Source organism: Meleagris gallopavo, chromosome 10 (genome assembly GCF_905368555.1).
Source record: "Meleagris gallopavo chromosome 10, MGAL_WU_HG_1.1, whole genome shotgun sequence".
Taxonomy (NCBI): domain Eukaryota; kingdom Metazoa; phylum Chordata; class Aves; order Galliformes; family Phasianidae; genus Meleagris; species Meleagris gallopavo.
This window is the reverse complement of record NC_139413.1, coordinates 28,286,242-28,313,944: the sequence shown is the minus strand read 5'-3', so window position 1 is coordinate 28,313,944 and position 27,703 is coordinate 28,286,242. Positions and strand designations below refer to the sequence as shown.

Below are 27,703 nucleotides of genomic sequence, written 5' to 3'. Positions count from 1 at the left end.
AAGCCGCCCGCCGCGCCCGCCCCGCCACAATCACGGCCGCACGGCCCCGCCGGCAATCAGTGCCGCGCCCGGCCCGGCCCCGCCGCCACCATGGCCGGGGCCATCATCGAGAACATGAGCACCCGAAAGCTGTGCATCGTCGGCGGGATCCTGCTGGTGTTCCAAGTGATCGCCTTTCTGGTGGGAGGTCTGATCGGTGAGTGCCGCCGGGGCAAACTTTCTCCCCCCGCCGCGGTGCCGGTGCTCGTTCCGGTGTCAGCGCCGCGCCTCCATGAGCTCATTAGCGCGGCATTGTCGTTAAGCAAACAGAGCTCCGCGGGCCCCTTTGTGCGTGCCGGGCTGGAGAAGGGGCAGAGAAAAGTTTGCCCGGCCTGCTCGCGGCGTGCCTGAAGAAAGGCAGGGGAGCCGTCAGCATGGCGACCGGTGCGCGGGGCCCTGGAGCTGAACGTACCATCGCTTCTTCTTTTTTTTTTTTTTTTTTTTTTTCCCCCTCTCCTCTTTATTTTTTTCACACTCTTCCTTTTTTTTTTTTTTTTTTTTTAATTGTTAATAATGCTTTCCCTCCTTCCTTACCGCCTCCCCATCTCCGGGCCGCGGGAGGTGGGAGCCTTCCTGCCTGCGGCAGCGCTCGCCAGGCGTAAAGCGATGCTAGCAGTCATAAGGATAACTGGGAGGGGTCGGGGGGGCTGCCTGTCCCGGGGCAGAGCACCGAACCCGGAGCGTGCAGCGCGACGTCGAATAGCGCTGGGGAACGGAGGGAGAAAGATGGAGGAGGGCGGGCGGGCGGGGGGCAGAGCCGGTTCTGGCGGTGATACTGGAAGGCACAGCGGCGGGGATGGGGTGGGGTGGGATGGCTCGGCTCCGGGCGGGGATGGCGCCGCCCCCCGCGGTTCGCTCTCGGGGTTCCCTCGCCCCCTGCTCCCCCCAGCGCTGCGGCCCGCGGGGTCCAGCAGCCCGGCCGCGTCCCGGCTCTGCTCCGCGGCTGAGACGCGTCGCCCTTTTTGTTGAGGAGAGCGCGGCTGGAACGGTCTTGCAGCGATCTTTATTTCAGAGGCGCTGAAGAAAGAGCTGCAGCCGGCGTTTCGAGGGCAGGTCCATTGTTCTGCGTTCCTATCCCCGCGAACTGCTGCTCTGTAGGAGCTGGAGAAATTCTGCTAAGTGTAATTCGCAAAACTTTGCTTTCATCCTTCTCTTGCTCAATTACAAAGCAGCCCCTGGCAACATCGGGCTGAAACCTGAGTTTTCTGCTCCTGTGGGCCCAAACCCGCTCTGAACAGCACCAGGACTGGGTTTTCTGGCCGTTTCTTCTGAAGGAGCTGGTTTGGATGGAGCTGGTTCAGATGCAGTTTTCTGAACCCGATGCTGATTCATTGGACGCGTTTTCTTGGCCCATGTTGTGCAGAGAAGCTGTGCTCCATGGTCATAAGGATGTCTTTGTTCCTAGAAGGGTTTTGCAGCAGAGCTCTCTAAGTTCATAAAGCGCAAGCTGTGTGTACAGAGCAAACCTATTGAAGGATCTGTTTCTGTCTTCATCTGGGAACAGGTGTGATGAACAGATGTATTTGTGTTTAGGATTGCATGGGCTAAACAGACCTCTTCCTTTCATCTCGAAATTCCTTTGAACCCGGTCGGAGCTTGGCTCTGCCATACATACGCCATACACGCCTCTTGCATTAGGGCCCAGCCCAGTGCTGGGCTCTGGGAGCTTCAGGTAGTGTGGCAGTGGCTCAAGGCTCAATGCCTCTTTTAGACCTACGGTGACGTTGTGTTGATCATACAGGGGTGCATTCTGCCTGCTGGCAGGTCCTGGTGGTTGTTATGGGTGGACCTTCCATCCCTGGAAAACCCCGCTTTGAGTCTTTGGGCAGGTCAAACTGTGTTAATGCCTCACCCAGACTGGGTCAGTGGCAGTTCTGCAAAGTGCCGAGCCCTCCAGGATGGTGCTGGGACAGCTGCTGGCAGCCTCAGGGCAGGGCTGTGAGTAATGCTGCTCCTGTAGTGCATGGGGGGATGAGAGCTGAGGTGCCACCGAAATAGTGACCCGGTCTGGTTTGATCCAGCACGCCAAACAGACAACAAGAATCCAGTTATTTTAGTTTGTTCAGGTCTAGACAAACCAAAATATGTACACAACGGGAGTGCAGCTACAAAGCGAGCTCCGCCGTTCCTCTAGCAGGGAGTCAGGTCATGTTTCAAAACAATGACTAAGTGCTCTATTTTAACAGATTATTTTGCAAGTGAAAAATACACAAATGCAACACATTGGTACCTGATACGGCCAGAAAGCTTCGTTCCTCTGGAACTGTGTTTTCTGCCAGTGCTGGTCCTTGATGGAGTTTGTGAACAACAAACTATTTATGTGAGCTTTATTAAACTCAAACATATTTCTGTTAGCACTTTTGTTCAGATACAGAACTTCAATCAGCATCCCCGTGGGTTTTTGCTTAGAAATATGCATTGGGAAAACATGGGATGAAGGCATACGGGAGTCATAGCTTGCAGAGCAGAGCTCCAGCAGCATCACAGAATCACAGAATTGTAGGGGTTGGAAGGGACCTCTAGAGATCATCGAGACCAACCCCCGAAATCTATCAACGGATAGATATCTATCTATCTTTGCTGAGCATCTATGGGAGCTCAGCAAAGCTGAGGCATGAGAAGTGCCGGAAGAGGTGATTTTATAGGGCTGTTTCTTTGCTGCACTCCGGGGAAGAAACTGCCCCAAAGCCCTCCTTGGGCAGCTGCTCAGTAACACGCTTGGAGGCGGTTCCCCCAGCACTGCAGATTGCCTCCGGACGGACAGGATTCCCTCCTTCCTGCTCCAGAGCTGGCTTTGTGCACCAGCACTCAGTAGTGGATACAGCAGTCCTGCAGCTGACCGTACATTCTGCAAATGTAACTGGCTGGAGAAGTGAAGGCATTTATTTCCTCGCTGGGATGAAGGGATGCATTTGGGAGCGAGCGGCTCTGCTGCTTCCTTCTCTTGCTTTAAGACTGAGGGGGAAAAAAACGGAGTTGTTTTGACTGGAGCCAATAAAACTGCTGCTCGTGTGTCTTGCCCAGAGAGATAATGAGTCATGAGTGCAAATGGCTGAGCAGCTATCAACAATCCCGGCTCATTATCTACATGTCGGGTTTGGCTCCCAAGCAGTGCGTTTCCAGGATTTAATTTCCTTTCCTGGGATTTCATTACCTTCCTTGGGCTGAGGTGGGGGGAGGAGGCGGCAGGGCCCACCCCAGGCCTACCATGGCAGGGAGTGTAGGGAGCATATAAACAGGAGGGGAACGGCTGTTTGTAAGGGAGGATAGCGATAGAACAAGGGGGAATGGTTTTGAACTGAGACAGGGGAGGTTTGGGTTGGATATTAGGAGGAAGTTTTTCAGCCAGAGGGTGGTGAGGCACTGTTACAGGTTGCCCAAGGAGGCTGTGGATGCCCCATCCCTGCAGGCATTCAAGGCCAGGCTGGATGTGGCTCTGGGCAGCCTGGGCTGCTGGTTGGCGACCTGCACACAGCAGGGGGTTGGAACTGGTGAGCACTGTGGGCCTTTGCAACCCAGGCCATTCTGTGACTCTGTGGCAGTCTCCAGTCTCCCCATCATCCTTCACCTCCCCCTCCCCTGCACAGCGCTGCTCCATGGCCATGAATGCCAATGCTGTGCCCTGTGCAGTGCATTCCTGGTGCTGCGGCCTTGGCAGAGCTCTGGGAGCGGTGGAGAGCGGACGTGAAAGGTCATCGCTGCCCGATTCCTCTTTGTAAGAGCTGTAACTGTAACAGAATGGGCAAATGTGCCAGGAATTGGCAGTTCCCAGGCAGAGGGCCGTGCTGGGGGCTTGGAGGAACAGGCTGTCAGGGCTGTAAATCCTTTGGGGTAATCTTTCTCTTTATATTTTTTTTCCTACTCTTCTCACAGTTGCATCGCTTTCAAACTAGAGCTCTCTGGGGAGAGCTGTGTCAGAGAATTGCTGTCCCTCACAGCTGATGTACAGCAGGAGCTGCTCCCGCACCTCTGTTTGGTGCTGCCTGCGCTTGGCTTTATCAGATGTGGGCAGACTGCCCTGCAGGGAGAACCGCTCAGCAGGAAGTCTGCTCTGCAGCAGGTAACAGCCCCGGCCTTTGAAGTCGATGCACCGGTCCTGCAGGGTGCCTGGGAAGGAGGAAGGGGCGTCACAGCACGTCTGTGCCAGCTCCAGCCCTGGGGTGTCACCGTGGGGACTGTGTGTCCGACACCGATGGCACTCGTGGCATCTGGGCGGCTGCAGCTCTGTGACAGTCAGCTCATGGGTCCTCCTGCTCCAAAGGGGCATCCACAGCTTCTTACCGCAGGGAAGTGCAGAAATCCTGGATGCAGGGTGCAGATGTGGCTTGGGAATCTCACGGCCAGGCGGTGTTTGCTTGGGCAGGTTCATTCCTACAGCCCAGCAGTGAGAGATGTGCTGGGGAAGGCAGAGCCAGCAGTGCTCATCTGCCCCTGCAATTCCGCTGTAACCATGTGCAGAGCTGGTGCCCTTCTGCAAACACCTCTCCCTCTTGACCAGGAGTGGAATGGATTTTCCTATTGTGAGCCTTACCTGTACTGCATTTGACAGAAAAAGCAGTTACAGCTCCAGGGGAAGTGGAGTAAAAGGTGATGAAATATCACAAAAAAGATTTGTTTTTCACAAGGGCAAGGGGCTTCTTGAATAGCATGGTAGCTTAACAGATGCTGTGAAGCAATAGTGAATTGGGAACTCAAGGTAAATCAGTGGGGAACTAAGAACCCAATTTTGAGACAGCAGTACTGAGATTTCCTTTGTTTTGTTTTAGAGATCCATTCGATTATTTAAATAGACAGCAATTCTGTGTGCAAAATCTGCCATCAGTCTTAAGAGAAATGGTTTTATGCTAGGTACTGTTCTAAAAAACAGACATTAAACAAGAGGAAAGGAAGGATTTCAGAAGTGGTCAGTCATTAACACTGGATTGGTAGCAGTAAGGTTAGCAAAGAGGGAGGCAGAAAACTTTTGTGCTGTAATAAACATGTATTTATAAGTAAATATAACGTTATTCAGGTTCTCACCACTCTAGCTGGAAAACCTCAGTCTGTTGGATGATAAATTAGCTTGTTTATTCCTATCCTGCTGTTGGTTAGTGTAATGAAGCAGAAGCCCATTGTGTGTGCTCATTGGGTAGTGATGGCTCTGCACAGAAGGGGGTAATTGAGTAGAAAAGCAGAATGCTCCCGGTGCATGGGAGAAGTTAACACTGCATGAGGTCAGTGGGATTCAAGCTTTAATCAATGTAGACACAATGCAATTGAGATTTTGTAAAGGGTTTGTTTATGGTGCGAGAGCAAGGGTCAGTAGTTAATTGGAAATGCTGTAGGTGTTCTGGATGAGAAGGTGCAAAATATATATCCCAGAGGTAAGGACATGCGTGGGAGAAGAGGATGCTGCTGCGGTGCGTGGGCTGAGCGCCCTGTTTGCAGGGCTAGGGAGGAAGGAGAGATTTGTTTGAGAATTCATTGCATTCATCTTTAACAGGCTGGCCAAGGAAGCACAGTTCTGTAACGTGAAGCTTTGGTAAGTATGTTTGTATACAAAAAAAAATTGAGAATTGTGGATAGGATTTTGTCGTTAATTAATTGTGCTCGTGTTGGCTGGGTAATGGGCACTCGCCTTTTTAAGCAGCCAAACCGGGATGGCTGTCTCTGAACTAAAACTTTTGCAAAACAAATGAAAAAGACCCATTTGTTTCATTGAATCTGCCCCCGGGCTGAGCAGTGCGAGGCACCTGCAGCCCACCTACCCCTGTCCCTGCTGGGGCCATGGCTGTCACCGCTCCCCTGGGTGCGTGGGAAGGGATGCTCCATTCCTGCAGAGCTCGGCCAAGCAGTGCAGGGGTGGAAGCAGAAGGCAGGGCTGGTGAGCTGAGAGGTCCCAGCTGTGCGATGGGTGCTCCCTCCTGCTCTGTGTAGTCTATGGGAAGTGGAAGAATTTTGATTCCACTTGAGATGGAGGAGAAAAGTCCTCACTGTTTGGCAATGGGATGGCTGCCAGCGCTGATGAAACGCTGTGCTGAATCGGCTCGCAGGATCTCTGGCCTCTCTGACCACTGCTGTCAGTAGATGTGAAGTCTGCTGAGATGCCTGCTTCAGCTCCTCTTCTTTGGAGCATTTGTGTAACCTTGCCATCTTCTGAGTCTCAGATGAATCACAGCTCATGATTCAACACGAGGCTGAGCAGACTGGGATCATTCAAAGCTGAAAGCGATTCGGCTTCTGATTTCCCGTGTCCTTTTTTGGGGCCGCTTTGTCCTGCGGACAGAGTTACACCAGCTTGAGCATACAAATTTTCTCATAGACAACGGCTTGGAGGGTTCCTCAGCACCCAAGGAGTGGCCCCAGCCCTCGGAGCCAGATGTCCTTGGGGCTCCCGTGGGTCCCAGCAGCCCCAGAGGGCGGAGGCTGCCTCCCGCCCTGCGGCTGGGGAAGGGCCTGACTTCTCATCCCAGCCAGCACAGCGGGAGCGCGGCTGGGGCTTATCTACTGTAGAGCAAAAAGCGCCATGGCACTATTTCTGGGCAGGCATATATCACATAATACGTCAGTCACAGCCACCCCACCTCGCAGCCCACGGATGGAGCGGCTGAAGGCAGCCTGCTTGGCACCGCTGCCGGCTGCAATCCCTTGATGCTCGCTTTGTTTTGCATAGCACTTTGTAATGCTGTTAGTTGACTTGGCTGCAGTTTCCCCAAGCGTTTTTTTTTTTCCACTGGGTTCAACACTTGCTTGAATTTAGTGGGAATGGAGCCAGACAAGTAACCCAAGCCAAGTGCCGACGTTTGTTTGGTGCGTGGCTCCCGACAAGAAGAATGTATAGGAATTGTCTCTTGCTCCTCAAAGCTGTAACTTTGGCAGGGGGATACGTGTGTTAGCGTGCCAGGACTTTAAAATCGTAATCAGCCTGTGATGAAAACATGTGTATTTATGGCTGTAATGAGCTGCATCAAAGTGGGAAACATGAGCCTTTCCTGCAGAAGTAACTGTATCTCTTAATTCAGAAATGCCTACTTCTAAATCACATAGATCTTACCAGGTTAAGAAGCTCTGAGAGGGCTTGGCCTGACTATCTGGCTTATTTCTCAGCAGCATTCTTCATACTTGCTCACAGCTGCAGTTTTAGGTACTGCTATCGGGTTCTGCATTGAGTCACGGTAGAAGAACATTGTGCTGTATGAGTTTTGTGTTTAATGCACCGTTGGTCCACCTTGAATACATTCTGTAACCCTGGGCTTGCAGTGAAGCTGTTTTTTTTTTTTTTTTTTTTTTTTTTTTTTTTTTTTTGAATGCTCAATATATTTTCTGTTACTGCTCCATTCTGACATCTGAGGGGTGCTGGTGCATTGGCTTGTTCCATGTTCCATTTGTCTCGTTGAAGAGCTTGAGTTGGTCCATTGGGTGCCATTACCTGATGGGGGTGATTTTGGTGGGCTGGGATCTGCCCAGAAGTCCTGGGCTGTGTGTCAGAGGGATGATGGTTGCAGCATGGATATAGTTCTGGAGGACCCCATGGGCTGGCTGCCTGATTGCAGACCCTTCCTGGCCTCCTTGGCTCCCTTCTTCCCTGCAGGTGTTGACATCCAGTTGTCTGTTGCTCTGCGTGCTCCTCCTGCTTTAATTCATGGTGTAGGAATGTTTCAGTGCTCCTCACTCTTCACTGGAGCACTCTCACATTATTGAATTTGCACTTAACTTTCTAACTTCTCTCTGTTTTCCTTTAAAAAAGGATAGAACAGGTTTGGTCGGACTCAGAAGTTCAAAGAAATAAATAAAACTCTTTAACGGCTTAAGAAGAGCTTACCTGTTCTTTCTGCTTTCCAAAGCCTGTGAACCTGGAAGAAGTTAGTGAGAACATGTCATGATGCTTCATGAATAATACTTTGGAAAATAAGACAGCCCTGTTTCAAGTGGCAGCAGAATGCATTGCTTTGTGTTGCTTCTTGTGACCAAGGGCTGTGAGGGGCAGGAGAACTGTCACTGAGCTCTGACTGCTCCTCCAAGTCGCATTGGCTGCAGTCAGAGCTCACCAGTTCTGCACTGCATGCAGGTAGCACTGAAATGCTGATTTACCAAAGGGCGACAGAAGCAAGGCTGAACTGCCTTCACATAAAGGCTTTTAGGGGCAGAACTGCGTTAGAAAACACATTTCAGTCTTCAAAAGCCTTTTCTTAGGGAGATGTGAAGGTGTTTGTGCTGGCATTCAGTAGTGGAGGGCTGGTTGAAGGCTAAATGCATTTCTCTTCTGCTTTTATCCCTGTTTGCACTCTGCATTTCCAGTCATTTCCTCCTGGATGTAAAGCCAGAGCAGGCTGATTGCCCACAGCTTAGCTATCTGATGTGAGGTGTTGGACATCTCCCTGACACAAGGTGGATGGGTGCCTGCTCCCCTGCTGGTGGGGCAGGGCACCCCTAGGAGCAGTCTCGGAGGATTCCCAATGCTTTGGCCAAGTTCTGATTTGATAACACTACAAAGTCAGTAATAGGTCTGCAGACATAATAAGGTTAACTAACTGCAGGATCAAGGAGCTGTGAAGGAGGATCACTTGATGCATTTGTTTTGAGTTGCCTTCAAATAGCTGAAAAGGGAGCTGCATGTTTTGGTGGGAAAACCACTGCCTGAGATGCTTAAAGATTCTAAAAGCACGATTCTTTCCCTTGCAGCTCCCAGCCCCACTACAGCTGTTCCTTACATGTCGGTGAAGTGCATTGATGTAAGAAAAAACCACCACAAGACCAAGTGGCTGATGCCCTGGGGATCCAACCCCTGCGAGAAGCTCAAGGACTTCGATGAGGCGGTCAGCAGGCAGATCGAGGCCAATGACATTGTCTTTGCTGTGCATATCCCTCTCCCCAACAAGGAGATGAGCCCCTGGTTCCAGTTCATGCTCTTCATCATGCAGCTGGACATCGCCTTCAAGATGGACAATGACCTGAGTAAGTTGCACCCTGCCCTTTATTACTTACTGTGCATAGGTTTTCCAGCATCAGTTTCATGTTGCCTTTATGCAGTACCATATGCTAATTGCTGAGTGCCCAAATGCAGGGAGATGATGCAGAAAGGTGGAGGTTAGCAATGAGAAGTTACAGTGTGGGCTCTTCCATAACCCAGGTGCTCAGGGCCCCATCCATGGCTTGGGTACCTCCAGGGATGGGGCACCCACAGCTCTGGGCAGCAGTGCTGGGGCCTCACCGTCTTCTGAGGGAAGAACTTTCCAGTAATTTCTAATGCAACCCCCCTTCTTTTAGTTTAAAACCCTTCCCTCTTAACTTATTGCTTTCAGACTGTGAAAAATTAAGACCTACCCTGGTTTAAATTCAGCAATTTGCTTTCATAGTGTGCACTCTTGTGTTGTGTTTGGTGGGGTTTTTTTTTGTTTGTTTTTTGTTTGTTTGTTTTTTTCCTTCAGTCTTCCCAGGTAGTTCAAGTTGTGGAGTGCCCAGCATTAGCTTGCAGTAGATCAAGTCCCTGCGAGGGCAATTTTTGCCTTCAGTCATAAGTCATAGGATCAGTGAGGTTGGAAAAGACCTCTGAGATCATCCACTCCAACCATCCACCCACCACCAGTATTTCCCCACTAAACCATGGCCCTTTGTACAACTTCTGAGTGTTTCATGAACACAGGACAGGTTCTGTCAGGTGCTGAGATGTATTTGTGCTTGGGTTGGATTTGAGAAACGTGGATGCAAAATAGTTCACCTTGAAGCTGCGGTGGTCAAAATGAAATGGCCAAACCACACCAGTATGGGAACCATGGAAGAAGCTGACTTACTGGGATTTATCTTGTGCCTGGGAGAAGGTGAAGTACACACAGACACACACACATGCAGACACACACACCCCAACCTACAGAAAATCTGCAGAGAAGTGAGGAACAGCACGGGCAGACTGCTCTGCCCCTTACCAAAAGACAGCTGTAGGTGTGTCTGTGTTCTGAAGCTGTGGAAAATCCCTCTCTTAACAATTACAGCCCGACAGCAGACAAACAATTTGCCTCTCAAACTGGTCTGAACTAGGGTCTAGGCAGCTGTTTGCTGGAGCATCCATGTAGCTTATGGTCACTAAGGGAAGTTAAAAACTGGGCTTTCTAAAGCTTGCAGGTACTCTTAACCCTATAATCATCTCTAACTTATAGAGAAGCTTTGTGCCTTCCTCGCTTCCCAGGCTTCACCGGGCTGCTGCACAGAGCCATCACTGTTCTCAGGCTGGAAGCACTGAGCTGGAATAAGCACCTGGCCGAGCACCTGGGGCAGGCTCTTAAAATGCTAAACGAGCTTTTTGACAGTCATTTCTCCTGCAATTGCAGAGCCTTTCCTTCCTCTTCTTTCTTAAGCAGCTCGGTGACCAACTCCTTCAAGGCTGGAACTGAGATTAAAAGCAGAACAGCTTGTCTGGTTAGTAGAAGTTTTGGGGATGGGCTGGCCCACTCCCCAGGGCTGGGGGCTCAGTTGGAGCTGCTGGTGCTCCCAGGTTGTGAGAAGAGTTTGGAGAGAGGCATGCCAATACTCTGCGTTGTGTGAGCTTACTGGCACATCCTGAAGGTTTCCTTTCGTTGGCTGAAGAAAGCTTAGAAATGCTGCTTTCCTCCCCTTTTTGTCAGGCTGAAGTTAGATGCAAATGAAGTGTGAAGTCTACAAAAAGAGCGAATAACACTTCTTGCTTGTTAAATTGTGTTGAAACAGATTTAAAAACAGAAAAAAGCAAGGAACTTCTTAACCTAAAATAATTACATGTGTCTGAATCTTGGTGCTAACTTAGCTTCAAGAGCTTCATTTAATGTACAATTGGAACTGGCTCTGGAGAGCAGGCGGGATCACCTTACCTCTTCTTTCCCAGTGACACAGAATGGTGCCCCTGTGCACATGGGAGATTTATTTTTGACTCATTTTCTGACCTGCACTGCCACAGGTCTGGGCTATTTGCACTTAATGGGGAGCACCAGCCCTGCTCAGAGCTGGGTGTTAGCTACAGACACCTGCATTTATCAGAGGGCAGAACAGTATGGTATGTATGAAGTTTTCTGTCTCCAGAAAAAATGTTTACCTCTCTTTTTATATCCAGTGAATTTAAAATATTAATAAGTGAGGGACTTCTGGCTGCTTTGCTTTAGAAAGCAATTGTGCACAGCTGCATGCTCCTGTTCAAATCTGTGTGTCTTGGGTCTTTGGTAGATTTTGTAGTTTCTGAGTTAGTGAAGTGTGGAAACATAATGCAAATGATTGTAAAGTTTCTTCTGTTTGCTTACATGAGCTTCTTCCCAGATAGCTGGATTAGCACACAGCTGGCACACAGCTGTCTCCCAAACAAATTCTGTATTTTTAGACTATTGTATTGGGAGGGAAGATACCCTGAGTGAGTATTGTGCTAGAGTGAATCCTGGGGGAGTTTTGGGTACTGAACAGTCAGCAGAAAAATGCACCAAAACTCTGGCAGTGCTGAGAGCACGAGAGGGACAAAGCAGCCCCATGCCTGCGTACAGAACCAGTCACACCTCAAAGATGCCCAGCACATCCCTCAGTGCCACATCCCTCAGTGCCACATCCCTCAGTGCCACATCCCTCAGTGCCACATCCCTCAGTGCCACATCCCCACAGCTCTGCAACACCCCAGGGACAGTGATTCCCCTCACACCTGGGTAGCTGTGCAGTGCTGAGCATTCATTGGAGAAGAGTTGTTTCCTAACAGTCCTGGGATGGGGGTGTCAGATCTCTGGGCTGGGAGCCCCAGCAAGATGGCATCTTCTCATGGTTGGCCATCCCTGGAACACACAGGTAGCAAGATCAACCAAACACATCACAAAATGAACACAGACAAGTGTGGGAAGTGTTTTCAGATAAACCTGTGATGCTGGTCACTCTGCTTCCAACCCCAGAGCTGGTTTGCCAGGCTGTGGATGACCCAGGTGCTGTCGCCATGCTCTGTGCTGGCCAGGATTGCTGAGGCTTTGCACTGCACCAGGCCTGACGTGCACAGCTCTGGCTTCTGGTGCTGGATAAGGCAGGTTTCTGTCTGCATATTCATACCTTTTGTTTCGGGAATTTCTGGAGGATCTCGTTTGGCATGCATGGAGGAACCAAGCAATGACTTTCCTTGAATGCCTTAGCATCTGAAAGGCGGAGTGTAGGTGCCTGCCAGCTTGTCCTTCCTTCTGCGGTTCTTCCCCCTCCTGCTGTGCCTCAGCCTTGAATAATTAAAACACTGCATTTTGTCCCTGCTTCTCTGAGTCTGTTCTCAGCCTGAATTCACTTTTTTCTTTTTTTTTTTTAAAGCAAAATAACAGATTGTTTGCTTATCTATCGGGAAGGTGGTAATGCTCACCCTGTACCGCTGGCCAGAGATCTCTTGGGATGTGGCTGCTCTCACGCTTTCTAGTCCCAGAACTGTCCCATATGGGTTTGTGTGATGGGGATGAAGATGCAAGAGGTGCCTGGAGGTGGACACCTCCATGGAATAGTGGAGTACAGCAATAGGAACTCTTCCTCATTCAGTTTTAGCCACACAGCAAGTCCTGGTCCTTGGTTGTTCCCCTACAGAGATCCCCCTGGAGGGTATTCACACCAGACTAATCTGAGGGGAGATGTTACCCTGATGTAGAGAAAGATGGGAATTCAGGCATGGATGGTAATTTATTATTTCACAAACGTGTGCTGGTATATATTTTCTGCTGTCTGGTTTTCATCCTCAGTGGCAGCAGCAACACTTGGATTACAGAGATGAAATAACGAAAGCTGTTTTTGTTGGATTTAGTCCCAAGCATTCCAGTTGGTTTTATGGCTTCTGAAATGGAGTTTGCAGTTCTTTTTAATTGGGCCAAGTTCAACCTTATGTTCCCATTTATCTGTTTTCACTGGTCTTCTAAATAGCGGATCTGAGATGGCAAATGCATGTTTCATGGAAACCTAATCAGTGCCTGTGGGAAGGAGCTCGATATCAGTCAAGATGGTATAGATCACATGTGTGCAAAAAAAAAAGCTCAGAAAAATCTAGTTGCATCCACATTAAGACCGAACAGAACCACCTCCAAACGCTGTATAAATAGCAAGCTGAAACCACCGACCCCATCCACGGCCCTTCCCATGAGTTTGGATGAGTATGCCACCACGTAGTCCCCACGCAGATGACTGAAAAAGATGACAAATACATGGGATGTGCATATCCCATACACACAGTTCCTTGTGGACGAGAAAGGGTCTCCTGCAGCATTATGAAGGCCAGATTCTTTTGGAGCAGCAGAGCATTCTGTGCTGTACTTCAGAGCTCACCAAGCGCTCATGTTTCGTTGCAGCCCATTCCTGCGCACAGCCCTTATTCAGGAAGCTCTGGTTTTCTGTGCAAAGGTGGCTTTGCACACCTTCCTCATCCCTCTGCGTAGGGCAGTGGGAGGTGTGTGCGTGTGAGCTCACCCACAGGCTGCTGGCGTGGAGCCACAGGCGTGCTGCTGCGTGTTTCCAGGGACCTGTGAGTGTGAGCAATTAGCAGCAGTGGGAGCGTGAGCAGCTTGCAGCAAGAGCAGCGTTTGGGCGCGGGCACAGCGAGCAGCAGTGCACGTGAAGCTCCAGCAGCTCTCTGAGGGGCTGCTGATGGATGGAAGCAGCTAGGTTGTAGCACGCACATGCTGCAGAACGCGTGCCTCTTTCAGAGCCTTCCCTTGGAGCCGTGCCTGGTAAAGAGGAGGATTTTACATCTGGTGGAGCTGGTACAGGCTTGCCTTGGGTTTTTGAGCTGTTTGTGTTGCTGCTTGGCAGACTTCAGCTGTAACTCTTTCAGTTTCGTGAGCTGACTCGCTTGGAGTCCCTCAGTAAGTGTTCTAGCCTCTTTTCTCCCTTACAGCAAGATCCTAGTAAGAGCATTTTTAAAGGCGGGTGTGCCCCATGTTCCCAATATTCTTCCTAGGAAGAGGTCCAGGAGAGACGTGAAACCCAGGAACCCTCCCCTCCTAATTCATTATTTGCCCCTCTAGTTTCCCCTCCAGGTATGGGGGAGTATGAACGTGCTGTGTGGTTCTGTAGCTGGATGCATCAGCTCTGCGTGTCTGATGTGCAGGCTGCTGCCTCTGTGCAGTCAATGCTGGGATGGGGGGGACCTCAAAATCCTGATGTAGGAAGGCTTCACTTACATGGTATGCGTAGGAGTCATTTCTGAGGTTGCAGCCTTTCCTTTTTCAGCAAGGACAACGTAGCATGTTGCAACTTCTCTCTTTTTTCCTTATTCTTTTTTTTTTTTTTTTTTTAAGGTACTTGGGGTAATGTTTTCATATCACTCCAAGACCCCTGATTTACCTTCTGAGAGCAGTTATGGGCAGTTTTAAGTGATTTGTGCTTGCAGTGCATTGTGACTCTCCAGCAGTGTCTCCATGTCCCCCTCCCCACCTGAGGATCACTGCAACCCTTTTACTCTTCCATTTAAGATCTCTGGCAGAACACCCGTTTTAAGGACCGTATTCCAGGCCTTTTTATTTAAGATGTTGGGCCTTAATGTTTATGGCAGGTGATCTACATCCAGCAGAAACCCAGCATCACATAGATTGATGACTAATGCTATCAGTCCAAATGAACAAAGTGTACCACTGGTTGCATAGTTTCTCCTTTATGCAGTTCATCTAACCACGTACAGCACATAGAGTTGTATGGTTCATCTTATTTTGTGGCTTTCTGTAAGCAAATGCTGCTTCAGTGTCAACTGGAAGTAAATGCTGTGATGCAGTCTGCCACATCCTGATGTGGAAGGAGCTGTTGTGTACCTACCCCTGTGCTACCTGCAGCAGCAATGTGTGCCAGCCTGTCCGCCTGTCCCCCTGCCAGCCCGCAGTGAGGGCTGCTGATGGCTGGCTGGCTGCCTGTCTGTCTCTGCAACCGTCTGGATTCCAGATTATTGCTCCTAATGCTGCATGAATAAGTAATGCTCTTCACCCACACCCATAGCACAGCTATGTCATGGTATGTCAGCAAGATGCCAGAGCTTCGTGACTGGTAAAAATCAGATTCCTTCTTCTCTACCGTAGAGGAGAGAAATATTTTGGTAAAGATCACTTGGACTGTGACATTTGGAATGCAAAAATTTCCATCCTTTGTAACTGTGTGCCTCTCAAAGGTCCTTTCAGTATGCAGAGGCTCTCCTACCTTTGTGGTGTTCTGTACCACTCCTAAGAATGTCCATGTTTCCTCTCTCTTGCAGAAGAAAATGCAGAAATTACCCTGGATGTGTCCTTAGCGTATCGTGATGACATGTTTAATGATTGGGAAGAAATAGCGCATGCAATAGAGATCAGGAAGCTGAAATGCACCTTTGGCTCCCCAAAAGTAAGGTGTTCTGGTGGTGCTGGAGGTGGGGAGGTGTGGGAGAGCAATGGGAATCGTTCTCTTGCTTTTCTTCCTGGTGTTTCTTAGAATTGTTCACCTGTAGCTTTCAAGCTTATTGCCATTCTTGGCTCCAAAGCTTTAAAAATCGAATGAGCTCCACATGCAATCTGGTTCTGTTTGGTGACATAAAAGATGAAGTCAGACAGTAGGTAAGAGAGGTGTGAGGTCAGTGCATAGATCCAGCTACAGGCAGAGTCGGAGGCTTTAGGATCTGTGTACCCCACACTGCTCTAAAGCTTTTAGACCTTTCTGTCTTGTGCTTCTGTGATGCACAAAACCTTGTTATTCAGGAGTGGCAAAGAAACGTACTGCAGCACTCACAGAATGTGGCAGGGTGGGAGTTTCTTAAAATAACTTCTTAATGCCTCAAGCTACAAAGCTTATGCGTAAAAGCTACAAAGCTTATGAGTAACGAGCACAACGAGCAGTGAGAACAGAGCATCTTGTTTAAATATGTATTTCTTTTCATGCTGCAGACTGTAATTCCTGTGCTGAAATCAATCTGGTGTCTTCAGCATGTTTTTCAGCCCTGTGCCTTGTTCTGCTGTCTCATAGTCCCTCTCAGAAGATCACCTGTACCTCCAGTAACACCTTTGCTCTTCCATGGAGCCATACGTGCACAGTAAATATGTGTAAGGTGGAGGAGAATACTGCTGGTAAAACAGGACTGCAGTCACTCCAAATTTAAACGTGTGGGAGAGGTTGCAGATTTGTTTTGGCTCAAGCTGTATTTGCTGGTGGAGGGACTTTGGGTCCCAAAGTAATCTTTCATCTTGAAAGCCTGCACTTACTTGAAGTTGGGTTTAGGAGCCTGAAATGTGAACCTGTTTGAGTTTGAATGCTATCGACTCAGTGACCCAAAACAACAAAAACCTAAAGGAAAAAGATCCCTGCGTCCTCAAACTGCTGTGTCCCGAGGCTCTCCCCAGCCTTAGGGTAAGACAGGAATGAGCAGGTGATCTCAGTGCCAGCGACACTCAGTTCACTGCTGGGGCTCACGCGGCTGTGTGCTGTGCAGGACGCAGCTGACTGTGCTCCCACCTCCCTTTCTTTAGACCCTGGAGTCTGAGGGCCGTCACTACGACTGCGACTTCCTTCCCTTCATGGAGATCGGCAGCGTGGCTCACAAGTACTACCTCATCAACATCCGCCTGCCCGTCAACGAGAGGAAGGGCATTAATGTGGGCATCGGGGAAATCAAGGACATCCGCCTGGTGGTGAGCCGGCGCTGGTGGTGGCTGCAGACGGCGGTGGGAGGACTTGTGTCTGGAGAGCTGCGTTAATTTGGCCTCTGCTTTTCCCACCCGTGGTGACTTAGCTTCATGAGTATCTTGTTACTTGTCTGAGAGCAGTTCTGTCCGTTTTTTTCCACGCTGTGTCAGAAGTGCCTCTCTGACCGCTTTCTGCCTCATGATGGAAGCTGTGGGTTTTGGCTTTTGTTTCCGGGACTTCTGAGGCCTCCTCGGATGGTCTGGGTGCTAAGCAGGCAGCTGCTCCCTTCCTGCCTCGGCCAGACCACGTCTTTCAAAGGGTGCTTGCATCTTCGTGTGCTTGCACAATAAATTTATGCCTCTCCTGCCAGCTCCTGTAGGCATAAACGGTCGTGATATCAAAGCTCAGACAGATGTCACACTGCACCTTGTTTCTCCTCAGGGTATCCACCAGAACGGAGGCTTTACAAAAGTGTGGTTTGCCATGAAGACCTTCCTCACCCCCAGCATTTTGATCATCATGGTCTGGTACTGGAGGCGGATCACGCTGATGACGCGCGCTCCTGTTCTGCTGGAGAAGTGAGTGAGGGCACTGCGCTGGGAAAGGTGGCCCTGAGGCAAAGGAGATCCATGCTGAGCAGGTCCTGACCGTGCCGGTCAGTGTGCCGGGCTGGGCAAACAGCTGAGAATCAGGAACTGTCTCTCCTCCCTCCTGTGCACTCCCTCCACCAGTAGACGTCCATAGCGTCTCTCTTCTGTTACATAAACCCCCCAGAAAAGGAATAGCTGCTTTTACCCCAGAGGAGCTGAGTCCCTCCTTGAAAACCTGCTGCCGCTGCCCAGTGTGGGGTTTTCCTGTCACTTGCTGGGAACAGCTCTGACTTTGTGGCCCCGGGTCCCCTCCTTGCGAACTGGAAAGAGATGGTGTTTCTGTCTCTGCAGGGTCATCTTTGCTCTGGGAATTTCCATGACATTCATTAACATCCCAGTGGAGTGGTTTTCCATCGGATTTGACTGGACTTGGATGTTGCTCTTTGGAGACATTCGACAAGGCATTTTCTATGCCATGCTGCTGTCGTTTTGGATCATCTTCTGTGGAGAGCACATGATGGTGGGTGTGACAGGACAGAAGGCGGTTTCCATGCCCCCTTGTAGCAATACCAGAATCCCTCGGTGGGCATTGCAAACAGCGCTCTGGGGACTTGTTCCAGGTGAGAGGACTGCAGGTTAACTTGTTCTTTCTCACTTCTCCTCCCCATCCTTCCATTAGGACCAGAATGAGCGGAACCGCCTCTCAGGGTACTGGAAGCAGGTTGGACCCATAGCTGTTGGCTCCTTCTGCCTCTTCATCTTCGACATGTGTGAGAGGTAGGTGTCACTGCCGTCCAGCCACGTGCCCCAGGAGCCTTCCCTGAGCAGTGGGCAGAGGTTGGTGGCTGACTTCAAGCACATGGGTTTACGGTGCCTTGGGGAGCAAGGAGCTTGACCCACGCGGGTGGATGTGCAGCCTTGTCTCGTGAGGAGGGAGTGGACTCCTAGTGAAGATGTTGAGGCTTTTAGGCACCTCACATCTGTGCATCTTGTCCTGTAGGGCCAGAAGGACATGCCTCCCACCTCTGTGTCCTCCTGCCCCACAGGGACAAGCAGCAGGGGCAGCTCTCTGCAGGCTGCAGAGCAGATGTGGGCTTCTCTGCGAGCCTCTTGGCTTCTGTGACAGCTCTGTGTCTTCTTTCTACAGGGGAGTGCAGCTGAAAAATCCCTTCTACAGCATCTGGACCACCGAGGTTGGCACAGAGCTGGCTGTATCCTTCTACCCAGTCCAGGCCCAGCACACGTTGCTGGTGGCTGAGGGAGATGGGCTTGCCCTGCGGGTGCCTCTGCCTGATAGCTGCAGCTATAGGAGGCCTTCTTCATCCTGGCTGGCCAGGGCTGGGCACTGCAGGGTCAGTTGGTGGACAATGAAGCCGTAGTGGGAGGTTTGGTGCCAGATGCTGGGACTGGTGCTGTGCTTGGGACATCGAGATCTGTGAGGCAGCACAGGGGGTCCAGGTCCTGGTATTAACACAGACTTCCCACCAGGAGGTTAATAATGACTGTTGGGATCGTGTTAGAAGAAGTGAATGACCCAAATAATCTTTTGTAATTTCGTGCCATTTTCTTTTGACTCTGCCACTCAGATGGCCTTTATTATAGTCGCAGGAATCTGCTTGTGCCTCTATTTTCTCTTCTTGTGTTTTATGGTCTTCCAAGTGTTCAGGAACATCAGTGGAAAGCAGTCCAGCCTGCCAGCAATGAGCAAGGCCCGCCGCCTGCATTACGAGGTAGTCACTCCCTGCTGCATGGAGCCTTTGTTTTTAAAATGTCTTTTCACCTGAGGACTCTACTGAAACCTTCACTGTTACTGCAGGCCTGAGCTGGGAGGTTTGATCCTCATTGGTTTTCTTATCTGCTCAAATCTCCCAGTGCCCTTTTTGTTCCCTTTGACTGCCATCACATCTTTTTCTTTCTTGGGGTCTCTGGCTGTGATCATTTTAATCTCTCAGGAGGGTGTGTAAACAAGCTCTTGGTTTTTCAGTGGTGGTTGTCTCCCAGCTTGCTGAACTCTGTTGGGGGATAGAATAAAATTGCCCTTATCCCCATTGAAAGTGATGAAAGTGCTCCCTGGTTTTTCCTTGTCTAACATTAATTATTATGTTTAATGGAAAATATTACCAACATCATCCTGTTTTTATAATGGCACGAGTTCAGATTTATGGGGTTGTCTTTTCCTAACCAAAGTGCAGGAGGGAAACTGTCACGCTAGGGTCAAAATCAGATGCATTCAGCTCATTTCCCCTCCTTTGTAGCCCCTGAATGTTGTTTCTGTCCTAGCTCTTTACCTGCTGGACAGCATGAGCAGCTCACTTCAGGTGCTTGAGCTGAGAGAGCCTGTTGTTTTCACGGCTCTGTAAACATCTATGACCAGCATCATTCTGTATAGTATGGTCAGCTTTCAGCAGGTTGGTTATCACTCATCAGGAGTGCACGTGAAAAGCAGAAGATGGCACTTGAAAGAATTTGCACAAGACATTTAGCATTTTTTCCATCTTTCCCTTTAGCAAGAGGCAGAGGATGTTAGCTTTTGTTATAGAGCTGTTGTGGCCGTAGAACCATCTGGCAAGCACGAGCCTGGTCTTGGAAAGTAAAACTAATGGTCATTTATTGTTACTCTATAGCCCAGTAATTGTGTATGCACAGACATTACCATCAAAATTCCAGAAGTTGTTTAAAAAATACAAATATTTTTAAAGCAAAAACTCAACTGGCAAAAGCAAATACAAAATATGGTAGGATTCCCAGCTGAGAGCCTTAAATAGTTTGTCTTACTTTTTGCAATGCAGAAGAATTTAAATTGTAATTCTGGCGAGTGTTCAGCACTGCTGCAGCTTCCTGCAAGCTCTAGGGTGGGAATTAGCCCATGCAGACCATGGGCTGCCATCACAGTTCAGTGTCCTGGTGCCTTGCTAAAACCTGAATTGCTAAAACCTGAATACTGTGCAATCTTTGCTTAACAAAAATTGGGAGCCCTCAGGTAGGCTGTCCGGTGGATGGAACCCATAGCTCAGCCTGCCCTGCCTCCTCTCCCACGTTAACTCTTCGTCAATCAGTCCCAAAGGCAGCTGTAATGGAAAGCAGGAGCTGTCTGGACACGCACGGCCCGCTCGGAGCATTGGGGAGGAATGCAGACGTGTGGGGAGCGGAGAATATTGGCTGTCATGAACGCAGCGCAGAGGAGTGGGTGGAGGTTGTTTTGGTTTGGGGTTTCGTGGGTTGGACCCTTTTTTTCTTTTTTCTTTCTTTCTTCCTTTTCTTTTTTTTTTTTAATTTTTTTTATCCTTGTGTCCTTTACATGCTAAAAACAAGAACGTGTTTTTGTGGATTCTGTTAGAGTGACTGGTGACATTTCTCTCCAAACAGGGGCTGATCTTTCGGTTCAAGTTCCTGATGCTCATCACCCTGGCCTGTGCAGCTATGACAGTCATTTTCTTCATCGTGAGCCAGGTGAGTGTGACAAAACCCAGCTGTTGGGGAATATCACCCCCAGTTTCTCCGGTGGCTGATGAGGTGGAGTCGCTTGAGGCTCAGAGAGACCAGGTGTGCTTCTTATAGGCACATCTGGTAATAAGTCGCTTTTTAAGAAATTGTTTTCATGTATTTGAAACATTGCCATGAAATTGCTTCAGCTGAAACTTCCCCCGAGGCCTTTGGCTCGCAGGGTCTGTGTTTTTTGAAATATCAGCCATTTCTGAGAACTCAGCAAGAGCAAAATCGTTCTGTTCACATTAAAAGAATCTGGTGGCTTTCTATACCCACAAAGAAATGCCAGAATTCGGTCTTTCCGGGCTCTGACTTTACAACCCTGTTGTTTCTAGCAGGATATATACCTACTTATTCTGAGCTATGATCTCTGTATGCATGAGCTTATATAGCTGTTTAAATATACTTTGATGGTTTACTTCAAGTAACAGTTTGTAGTTAAGGTTGCATCTGTTTCAAAGCTGCCATTTATGGCTGTTCCTAAGCATAAGCAGCTTGCAGCTTCAGGAGAACAGTGGTGTACAGCCTTGCAAATCCAATACAACGGAATTATCCCTGTAGGAGTAGGTTCTCTTTCACTGCACTGCTTATGCTGTGGGGTACATGGTGGGTCCCAGTGGAAAACACAGTAGCAAAGGATTTTGTTCTTAAAAACCTGCAAGGCTGAAGCAGTCTTTAGCAGTGCCAGTTGGTGATTTGGTTCATCACTGAGTGTCAGTGACTTTAGGTATAACACAAAGGCTCTTGTCCAGCAGCTCTTTTCAAGGTGAGTTTTTGTCTTCCCCTGAAGGCAAGGTTGTGCTGCTGTGGCTTCTCTTTGGAGCAGAATGTCCTGTCATTTTCATATCAGGAGAAGGCATGCTACTGCCACATGTCATTTTCTTTAATGGAAAGACAGCATTTCAGTGTGAATGGTCCATGTAATATTAGCATTGGTGATGGTTGGGTAAATCCTGACAAATCCCTGTGTGTTGAGGGCTGCTGCAGTCAGCCTGGGCTTTGTAAGAGAGAGGTAGCAAGAAAGCACCCAGCACATCAGCTCTTGGCATTATTCGTGCCACTTCCCCTTGTATAGAAGGTCTATTTATAGAAGTCTCATGTTCTCAATGTAAGTGGTTGTCTCTGAGGTACTGCCCTTTTTGTGGCGGCCTTTGCTGAACACATCAGCCGTGGCAGCCACGTACTGCAGAACGTGAGGGATTTGATCACATTTAAGAACGATAAACTAAAGGAAGCCTGATGCAGTCCCACTGTAAGCAGTGCTTTTTCCGTGCAGACTGGGACTGAAGCAGAGAATTCTAGCCTAGCTGCACTGCTGTGTATCTAGAGCCCTGGCCTCATGGAACTGACACTTCTCATTTCTCCAAGTTGGAGCTGTAGCAGTCATGTCTGCATTCTAGCAGGATGAATTCAGAGCTCAGCTAACTCAGCTAACTGACTGCTTTCTCATGGGCAGGTGACAGAAGGCCACTGGAAGTGGGGGGACATCACGATACAGGTGAACAGTGCCTTCTTCACCGGCATCTACGGGATGTGGAACCTCTATGTCTTTGCACTCATGTTCCTCTATGCACCGTCCCACAAGAACTACGGGGAGGATCAGTCCAATGGTAAGTGGCCCTGAGTGGTCTGTTTGCAAACGTTACGTTGGAAGAAAGATGTAAAGTGGATGATGCTTCTTGTGCATCTTTATTGCCAAAGTTGCACGTTCAGCACACTGAAATGTTGTGCAAATGATGGCTTGTTCTTCAGAGCACTGCTGTTTTAGCAGGCATCTTAATTGTTGGCTAGGTTGGATAGGTTTAAGTATTCGGCCGTAGCTGTCTAAAATCTTGTAGCTTGTTTTTTTTGTACTTTTTGGTGTTGCCCAGTTGTAACTACATAGCTCCAAAATAAAGGGAACAGAAACTTGGGCAAGTGGAGAGTGGCAGTGCTCTCGTTTGCCTTTCAGAGACTTAAAGTAGCACTGAGATCTTCTTCTGCCAACACGCTGGCATTGTAATGGCCTCAGATAAAAGTGTTCACACAAGCACAGAATGGCAGGGCTTGGAAGGGCCCTCAAAAATCACCTGGTTCCAATCCCCTGACACAGCATCCGTAGAATAGCCCAGGGCTCAGGTAATTCCTGAGAGCCCAGAGCGAGTAAAACAGATCTTTTGCCTTGGAACTGTGCAATGGTGCATTGTGAGGACCATCTGATGGCATCGCTGTGTTTTGCAGGTGACCTGGGGGTGAGCAGCGGGGAGGAGCTCCAGCTCACCACCACCATCACCCACGTGGATGGCCCCACAGAGGTCTATAAGCTGGCTCGCAAGGAGGCTCAGGAGTGACAGCGAGGGGTGCAGTGCAGGCACAGGACGACGCAATGCCCTCCTGCAGGGGCCGTGTCTGATGTACCTTGCTTTTTGAGCACCACAGCTTGTGTGCTTCCACAGAGCAGTGACACCGAGCAGAACATTTGTAAACTTTAATATGGTGTAGTTATTTCTGGGGGGAGGGCTGTGTATATTGTGTTACTCTCAAGCACATAAATATCTGCTAGAAAAGCATTAATGTCGCAAAGTCGCACATTCAGATGTTAGGAGGTGGCAGACCTGACCTCAAGTTTTTGTTGGGCAGCACGAAGCTGGTGCTGATGGCGAGGTGGTGAGAGCACTTCTGCTCTTCTCCTTGTGTGTGACTTCAAACAGGGGCTCGGGTTGGCCTCATTTTTCATAGAATCATTAAGGTTGGAAAAACTCATCAGGTCCAACCATTGACCCATCCCCACCGTGCCCAGAAAAACATTTAAAAAAAAAAGAGGCTGCCTTTTTGAGCCATCTGCAGTCATATTGAACCATGTTTCAGGTCTGTGTTTCTCCATGCAGCTCCACAGCAATCCTCTGCCTCTTGGATGAGGCACAGCCGGGGCAGAGGGTAGGCTGTGATGTCTAGGTCCTAGAAGAAGAACCCCTGTGCTCCATCAGTGGGCTTCACAGCTGTTTGTTAAGAAGAGGGGAATGTGAAAACCAGATTGCAGGAGCAGTGTGTGCTCCTGTCCCAGTCCTCATTGGTCCGAGCTGTGGGTGTTGTTGGATGCCCCGCTCCAGGTGAAGGCACTCATCTGCTGCTGTATCGGAATGACTGAAATCACTGTAGCACAGAAGTGCTGAATGCTACTTACAGAAATCCCTTTGGATGGGTTTGGATACTTGAACTGGAACACTAACCATTTTTGTTAAGTTTGTGTTTTTGTGAGGTGGGATGCTGGTGCTCCTGTACTCCTAGTGCAAGTGCTGGGGCCTTCAGCACAGGTGGCAGAGAGAAGCTCATGAGCTGCGTGCTGAAGGAAACAAGTGCTAGGCAGAGCAAGCAGGATGTATGGCAGCAGATCTGTCACACAAAGTGAGTTAATGTATGCACACAGCCCCAGCTCCTGCATTTCCCTCGGCTGAGCGCTCGACTTTGCAACTTTAATGTTCTTCTTAGGCTGGGTTCTTATGTGATATTTATGTTGTTCCCATAGATGTGTCCATGGTTTCTTTTACAGCGTAGTACAGCATTGCGTTTTTGTAAAGGCTCTTTACAAATGGGGCATTGCAGCTTTAAAACCAAATTTTGTGTCAAACACTAACAACTTGTTTACGGGGCGTGTGTGTGTGAGCTGTGTGTGTGTGTGTGTGTGTGTGTGTGTGTCTCCTTTTTTATTTCTTACTTCCTAAGCCCTACTCATATGTCTCAGAAATAGTCCCTGGATCTTATTAAAGTGTATCCTTTTTTTGTTTAGGTTGAGTTCACTTTTTACAGAATGCTTTTAAGCAACCTGGAAAACATGTAGATTTGTTAATTTAAATAAAATATACAATATTGTGGTTTTTGCGGGCCTGGTCAATGGCTGCAGGGCTACAGCCTTCCCATTAGGGTTGTTCCTTGCATTTGGCTCTCACTGCAGGCAGCAGCTGTGCAGCGTGGTGCTGGGAAAACATTTGGCCCTTCCAACCAAACCATTCTATGATTCTGTGACTCACTTGAATGATTCTCTTGCATCGTTTTTCAGACACTTTGGGCTGCAATGCCAATGGCTTTTTGTCCTGCAGCTCTCTGCTTTAGGAGCAGTCATTGGCAGCGCTGATTCTCCCTGGTTTCTGTAGGGCCTGCCGAGTTCCTGCTGCAGTGGATACAGCCCTGGGGCTGGAGAGGACGCAGAGCATGGGATGGGAGCATGTCTGCACCACTGTTTGGTTTTCCTTCAGGCTCCACCGTGGCCTCAAGGGCTGTGTGCCCACCTCTATTGCTGCTCTATTCCATATTCCAGGTGCCTGCTGCTCGGGGCTGTTCCCTGCACCCCAGGAAGGCTTCGGGTATGGGGTAAAATTCCAACCCTTCTGGCAACAACTGTGAGTGCGGATGCTCAAAGCGGTGCCTTTTGGCTTGCTCCAGGTGCCTCCAGCAGGTGTGTGGTTGGTACAAGCAGCACAGCCTTCCCACAGGAGGCAAACTGCGCTCGGGACGGCCGTGGAGCAACTGAGGGATGCTGCATTGACTAAATTACGTGATTGCTGCCTTCAAGATGGGAAATAAGTTTCCCAGGGGTTATGCTTGGGAAACAACAGAAAACTTGGTGAGAACAGATTGAGTTCAAAATCAGAACCACTGCAGCAGGAGCTGCCCGGATAACACAGCGCCTTGCAGGGGAGCTCCCTGCTGAGCACTGCTCTGAGGCTCCGAAGGGAGGGCAGTGCTTCCAGGCCCTGCTGGATTGCAAAAGAGCAAATTCATGAATTTTAAATAACCGTAAAGCCTCCAGCACCCTCCCACACCGCAGCTCCATCCTCGCCCTTGGCATTGAGCTCCAGCGGGGTCCTTTGCTGCCCTCTGCTGACAGCGTTGTGTTAATTGGCTTTAATGACGGGGGAAAAGAAGCCCTAAAAATGTGGGAAGTTTGTGTATTTGTAGAAGTTCCTTTCACCTGCAAGTGCTGCTCGGGTTCAGAGGTGTCCCCAGAGCCTCGTCCTGTGCTGTTGGGCAGGGACACGAGCACTGGGGAGGCACAGGGAGGGCATCTGAGGTGTTTGTGAGCTGCCTGGTGCGTGGCAGCCATGCTTTTAGTGGAAGGAGCCAATCTGCAAGAGCTTTGTGCGAGCTGGGGGCTGCAAGTCTTGCAGAGCCAGCGCGTGGCCTCAGGCTGAAGGTTGGTTTGTACTGAATTTCCTCCAGCTCTGGGCCACTGGAGCAGTTCTTTGTGCTCAGCCTTTGCCAACCCCCTGAGGACTGAATGTGGGCACTTTGCTTTCTCTGCCTGCTGCCAACAGATTTACTTCTGGAAGGATTTTGCTCTAGTGCATCAGGGACTGCTTTCCTACTCAGCACCTGATGTTACTCTGCAGGAGGTGGTAGCTTCTTGAGTGTTCACGTTTCAGAGACTAACTGCTATAGGAAATCAACAGGAACTTCAGGCTTCAGATCCAGAGTTTTAAATGAAGTCAGAGATTCTGTCTTGGCTGCAGTTGCAGTCTCCTCCTGCCTCCCATCTGTGCCAGCTATGAGGATTGCTCAGGGCAAGCCTTCCTGAGCCCCCACACCAGGAGTTTGAATACCATCTTCTCCACATTTCATGACCTCAAGTCAAAGAAACTCCATGAGCAGGCATCAGCATTCTCTTCTGCTCTCTCCATCCTTGTTTGTTGTGCCCAAACCCCCAGGGCTTCCAGGAGAAGGGCTTTGCTCCACGCACAGCCCGGGCTCACACAGGGGTGGGCGTTGGGGCTGCAGAACAGACGAGGCTCTGGAATGTTTTCTGCTGCAGAAAAGGGCTGGGATCTTCCTGGGGGTTTCCTGGTGCAGCGCTGCTCGGTGCCTCTCCTTGTGCCCTGCTTGCAGGAGGAGCTCTGGCAAACAGCTGGTTTCCATTTAGAATGGAAAATGTGGTTGCTGTCAGAGCTGGGGAGCCCAGGCAGGGCCGGCTGATTGGGATCAGATGAGGAGCAGCAGCAACCCCAAATCTCACTGCCCTGAGAAAGGGCTGTTTGAAAAGGAGATGCCTGCCTCTGAGCAGCAGTGCCAGAGCTGAAGGAGTGGGTAAGCTAGGAATTGCTAGTTACTGCGTCCTTGTGGCTAATAAATACCTCATAAACACCAGGAACGGTGGTTGAGAAATCATCTCTGGAAGCCCTGTTAATAATGGGATTTGGGCAAAGAGGATTTGTGAGGGCTGTGAGATGATGCTCAGGTACCTGCAGCCAGCATCACACCTAACGAGAGCCAGAGCAGTTAGAAGTCCTCCATCTGCTGAGTGGGCATAATGCAGACACGTCTGGGGGGAGCTTAGGAAATCAGGGCTGGACTGGCAGCAACCGACAGACCTGTAAATGTCATTTAAAAACCTGTATCTCTGTTTCTGTGGGCACGTACTGCTTTTTAAGCTTTTCCAGGCCGTGCTTGAAGGAAATCACACATTATCAATAAAGCGTGTGCCTCCAAAATTGTATTCAGGAGTCTGAGCAGAGCGAATCCGTACAAAGTGAGGGAGCAGCACTGCCCGGGTCTGTGGCTCCAGGTGCTTACCTTTCTGGCTGCACGGCTGCTTGCCTCCCACACACATCGTTTTTCACTGTAGGAGGTTAAGTTTTCCCCTGTGCTCTGCAGCTCCTGAGACTTCTGCAGTGATTAGAGCCATGCCTGTGTGTTATCAGGCCTTTTCTGCCCCTTGCTACAACATCTTCACGCACACTGTGATACCAGTGTTGCTTTTGTCTTGCTCATCCTCTGTCCCTCAGTCCAGCGCTGATCACCTACAGCACCTCCAGGTCCGAGTGGTAGAAGAGCAGACATGCAGCCTAAGGAGCTCAGCTCTGCTCAAGGCCTGGCCAGCAGGTGGGAAGAGGCAGTTCATTTCTCCTTTCACACGTGAGCCGGACGAACTGCAGTAATGCCATACACTTCTAAAACACTCTTAAGCTGCACTTGTGAGAGGTCTGAAGATGAGCGAGTTCTGTCTTTGTACTTCTGGAGAGCAACAAGTACAGAGTGAACTTTTTTCT

At 49.6% G+C, this 27,703-nt stretch overlaps 1 protein-coding gene across 2 annotated transcripts; it reads left to right on the top strand.

The window, feature by feature from the left end:
• Positions 1-24,538, top strand: WLS (Wnt ligand secretion mediator). Of its 2 annotated transcripts, none has more exons than XM_085231530.1 (12): positions 1-196; positions 8,701-8,973; positions 15,212-15,336; positions 16,452-16,613; positions 17,050-17,186; positions 17,550-17,718; positions 17,878-17,975; positions 18,346-18,409; positions 18,785-18,928; positions 20,565-20,648; positions 22,141-22,294; positions 22,905-24,538. In XM_085231530.1, exons 1-12 carry the CDS (start codon positions 91-93, stop codon positions 23,012-23,014), a joined length of 1,626 nt encoding a protein of 541 aa, XP_085087656.1. In that variant the 5' UTR covers positions 1-90; the 3' UTR covers positions 23,015-24,538. The 2 variants fall into 2 exon arrangements, with proteins under 2 accessions (XP_085087656.1, XP_085087658.1); XM_085231532.1 differs by lacking the exon at positions 1-196 and adding an exon at positions 4,027-4,099.
• Positions 24,539-27,703: the final 3,165 nt, after the last annotated feature.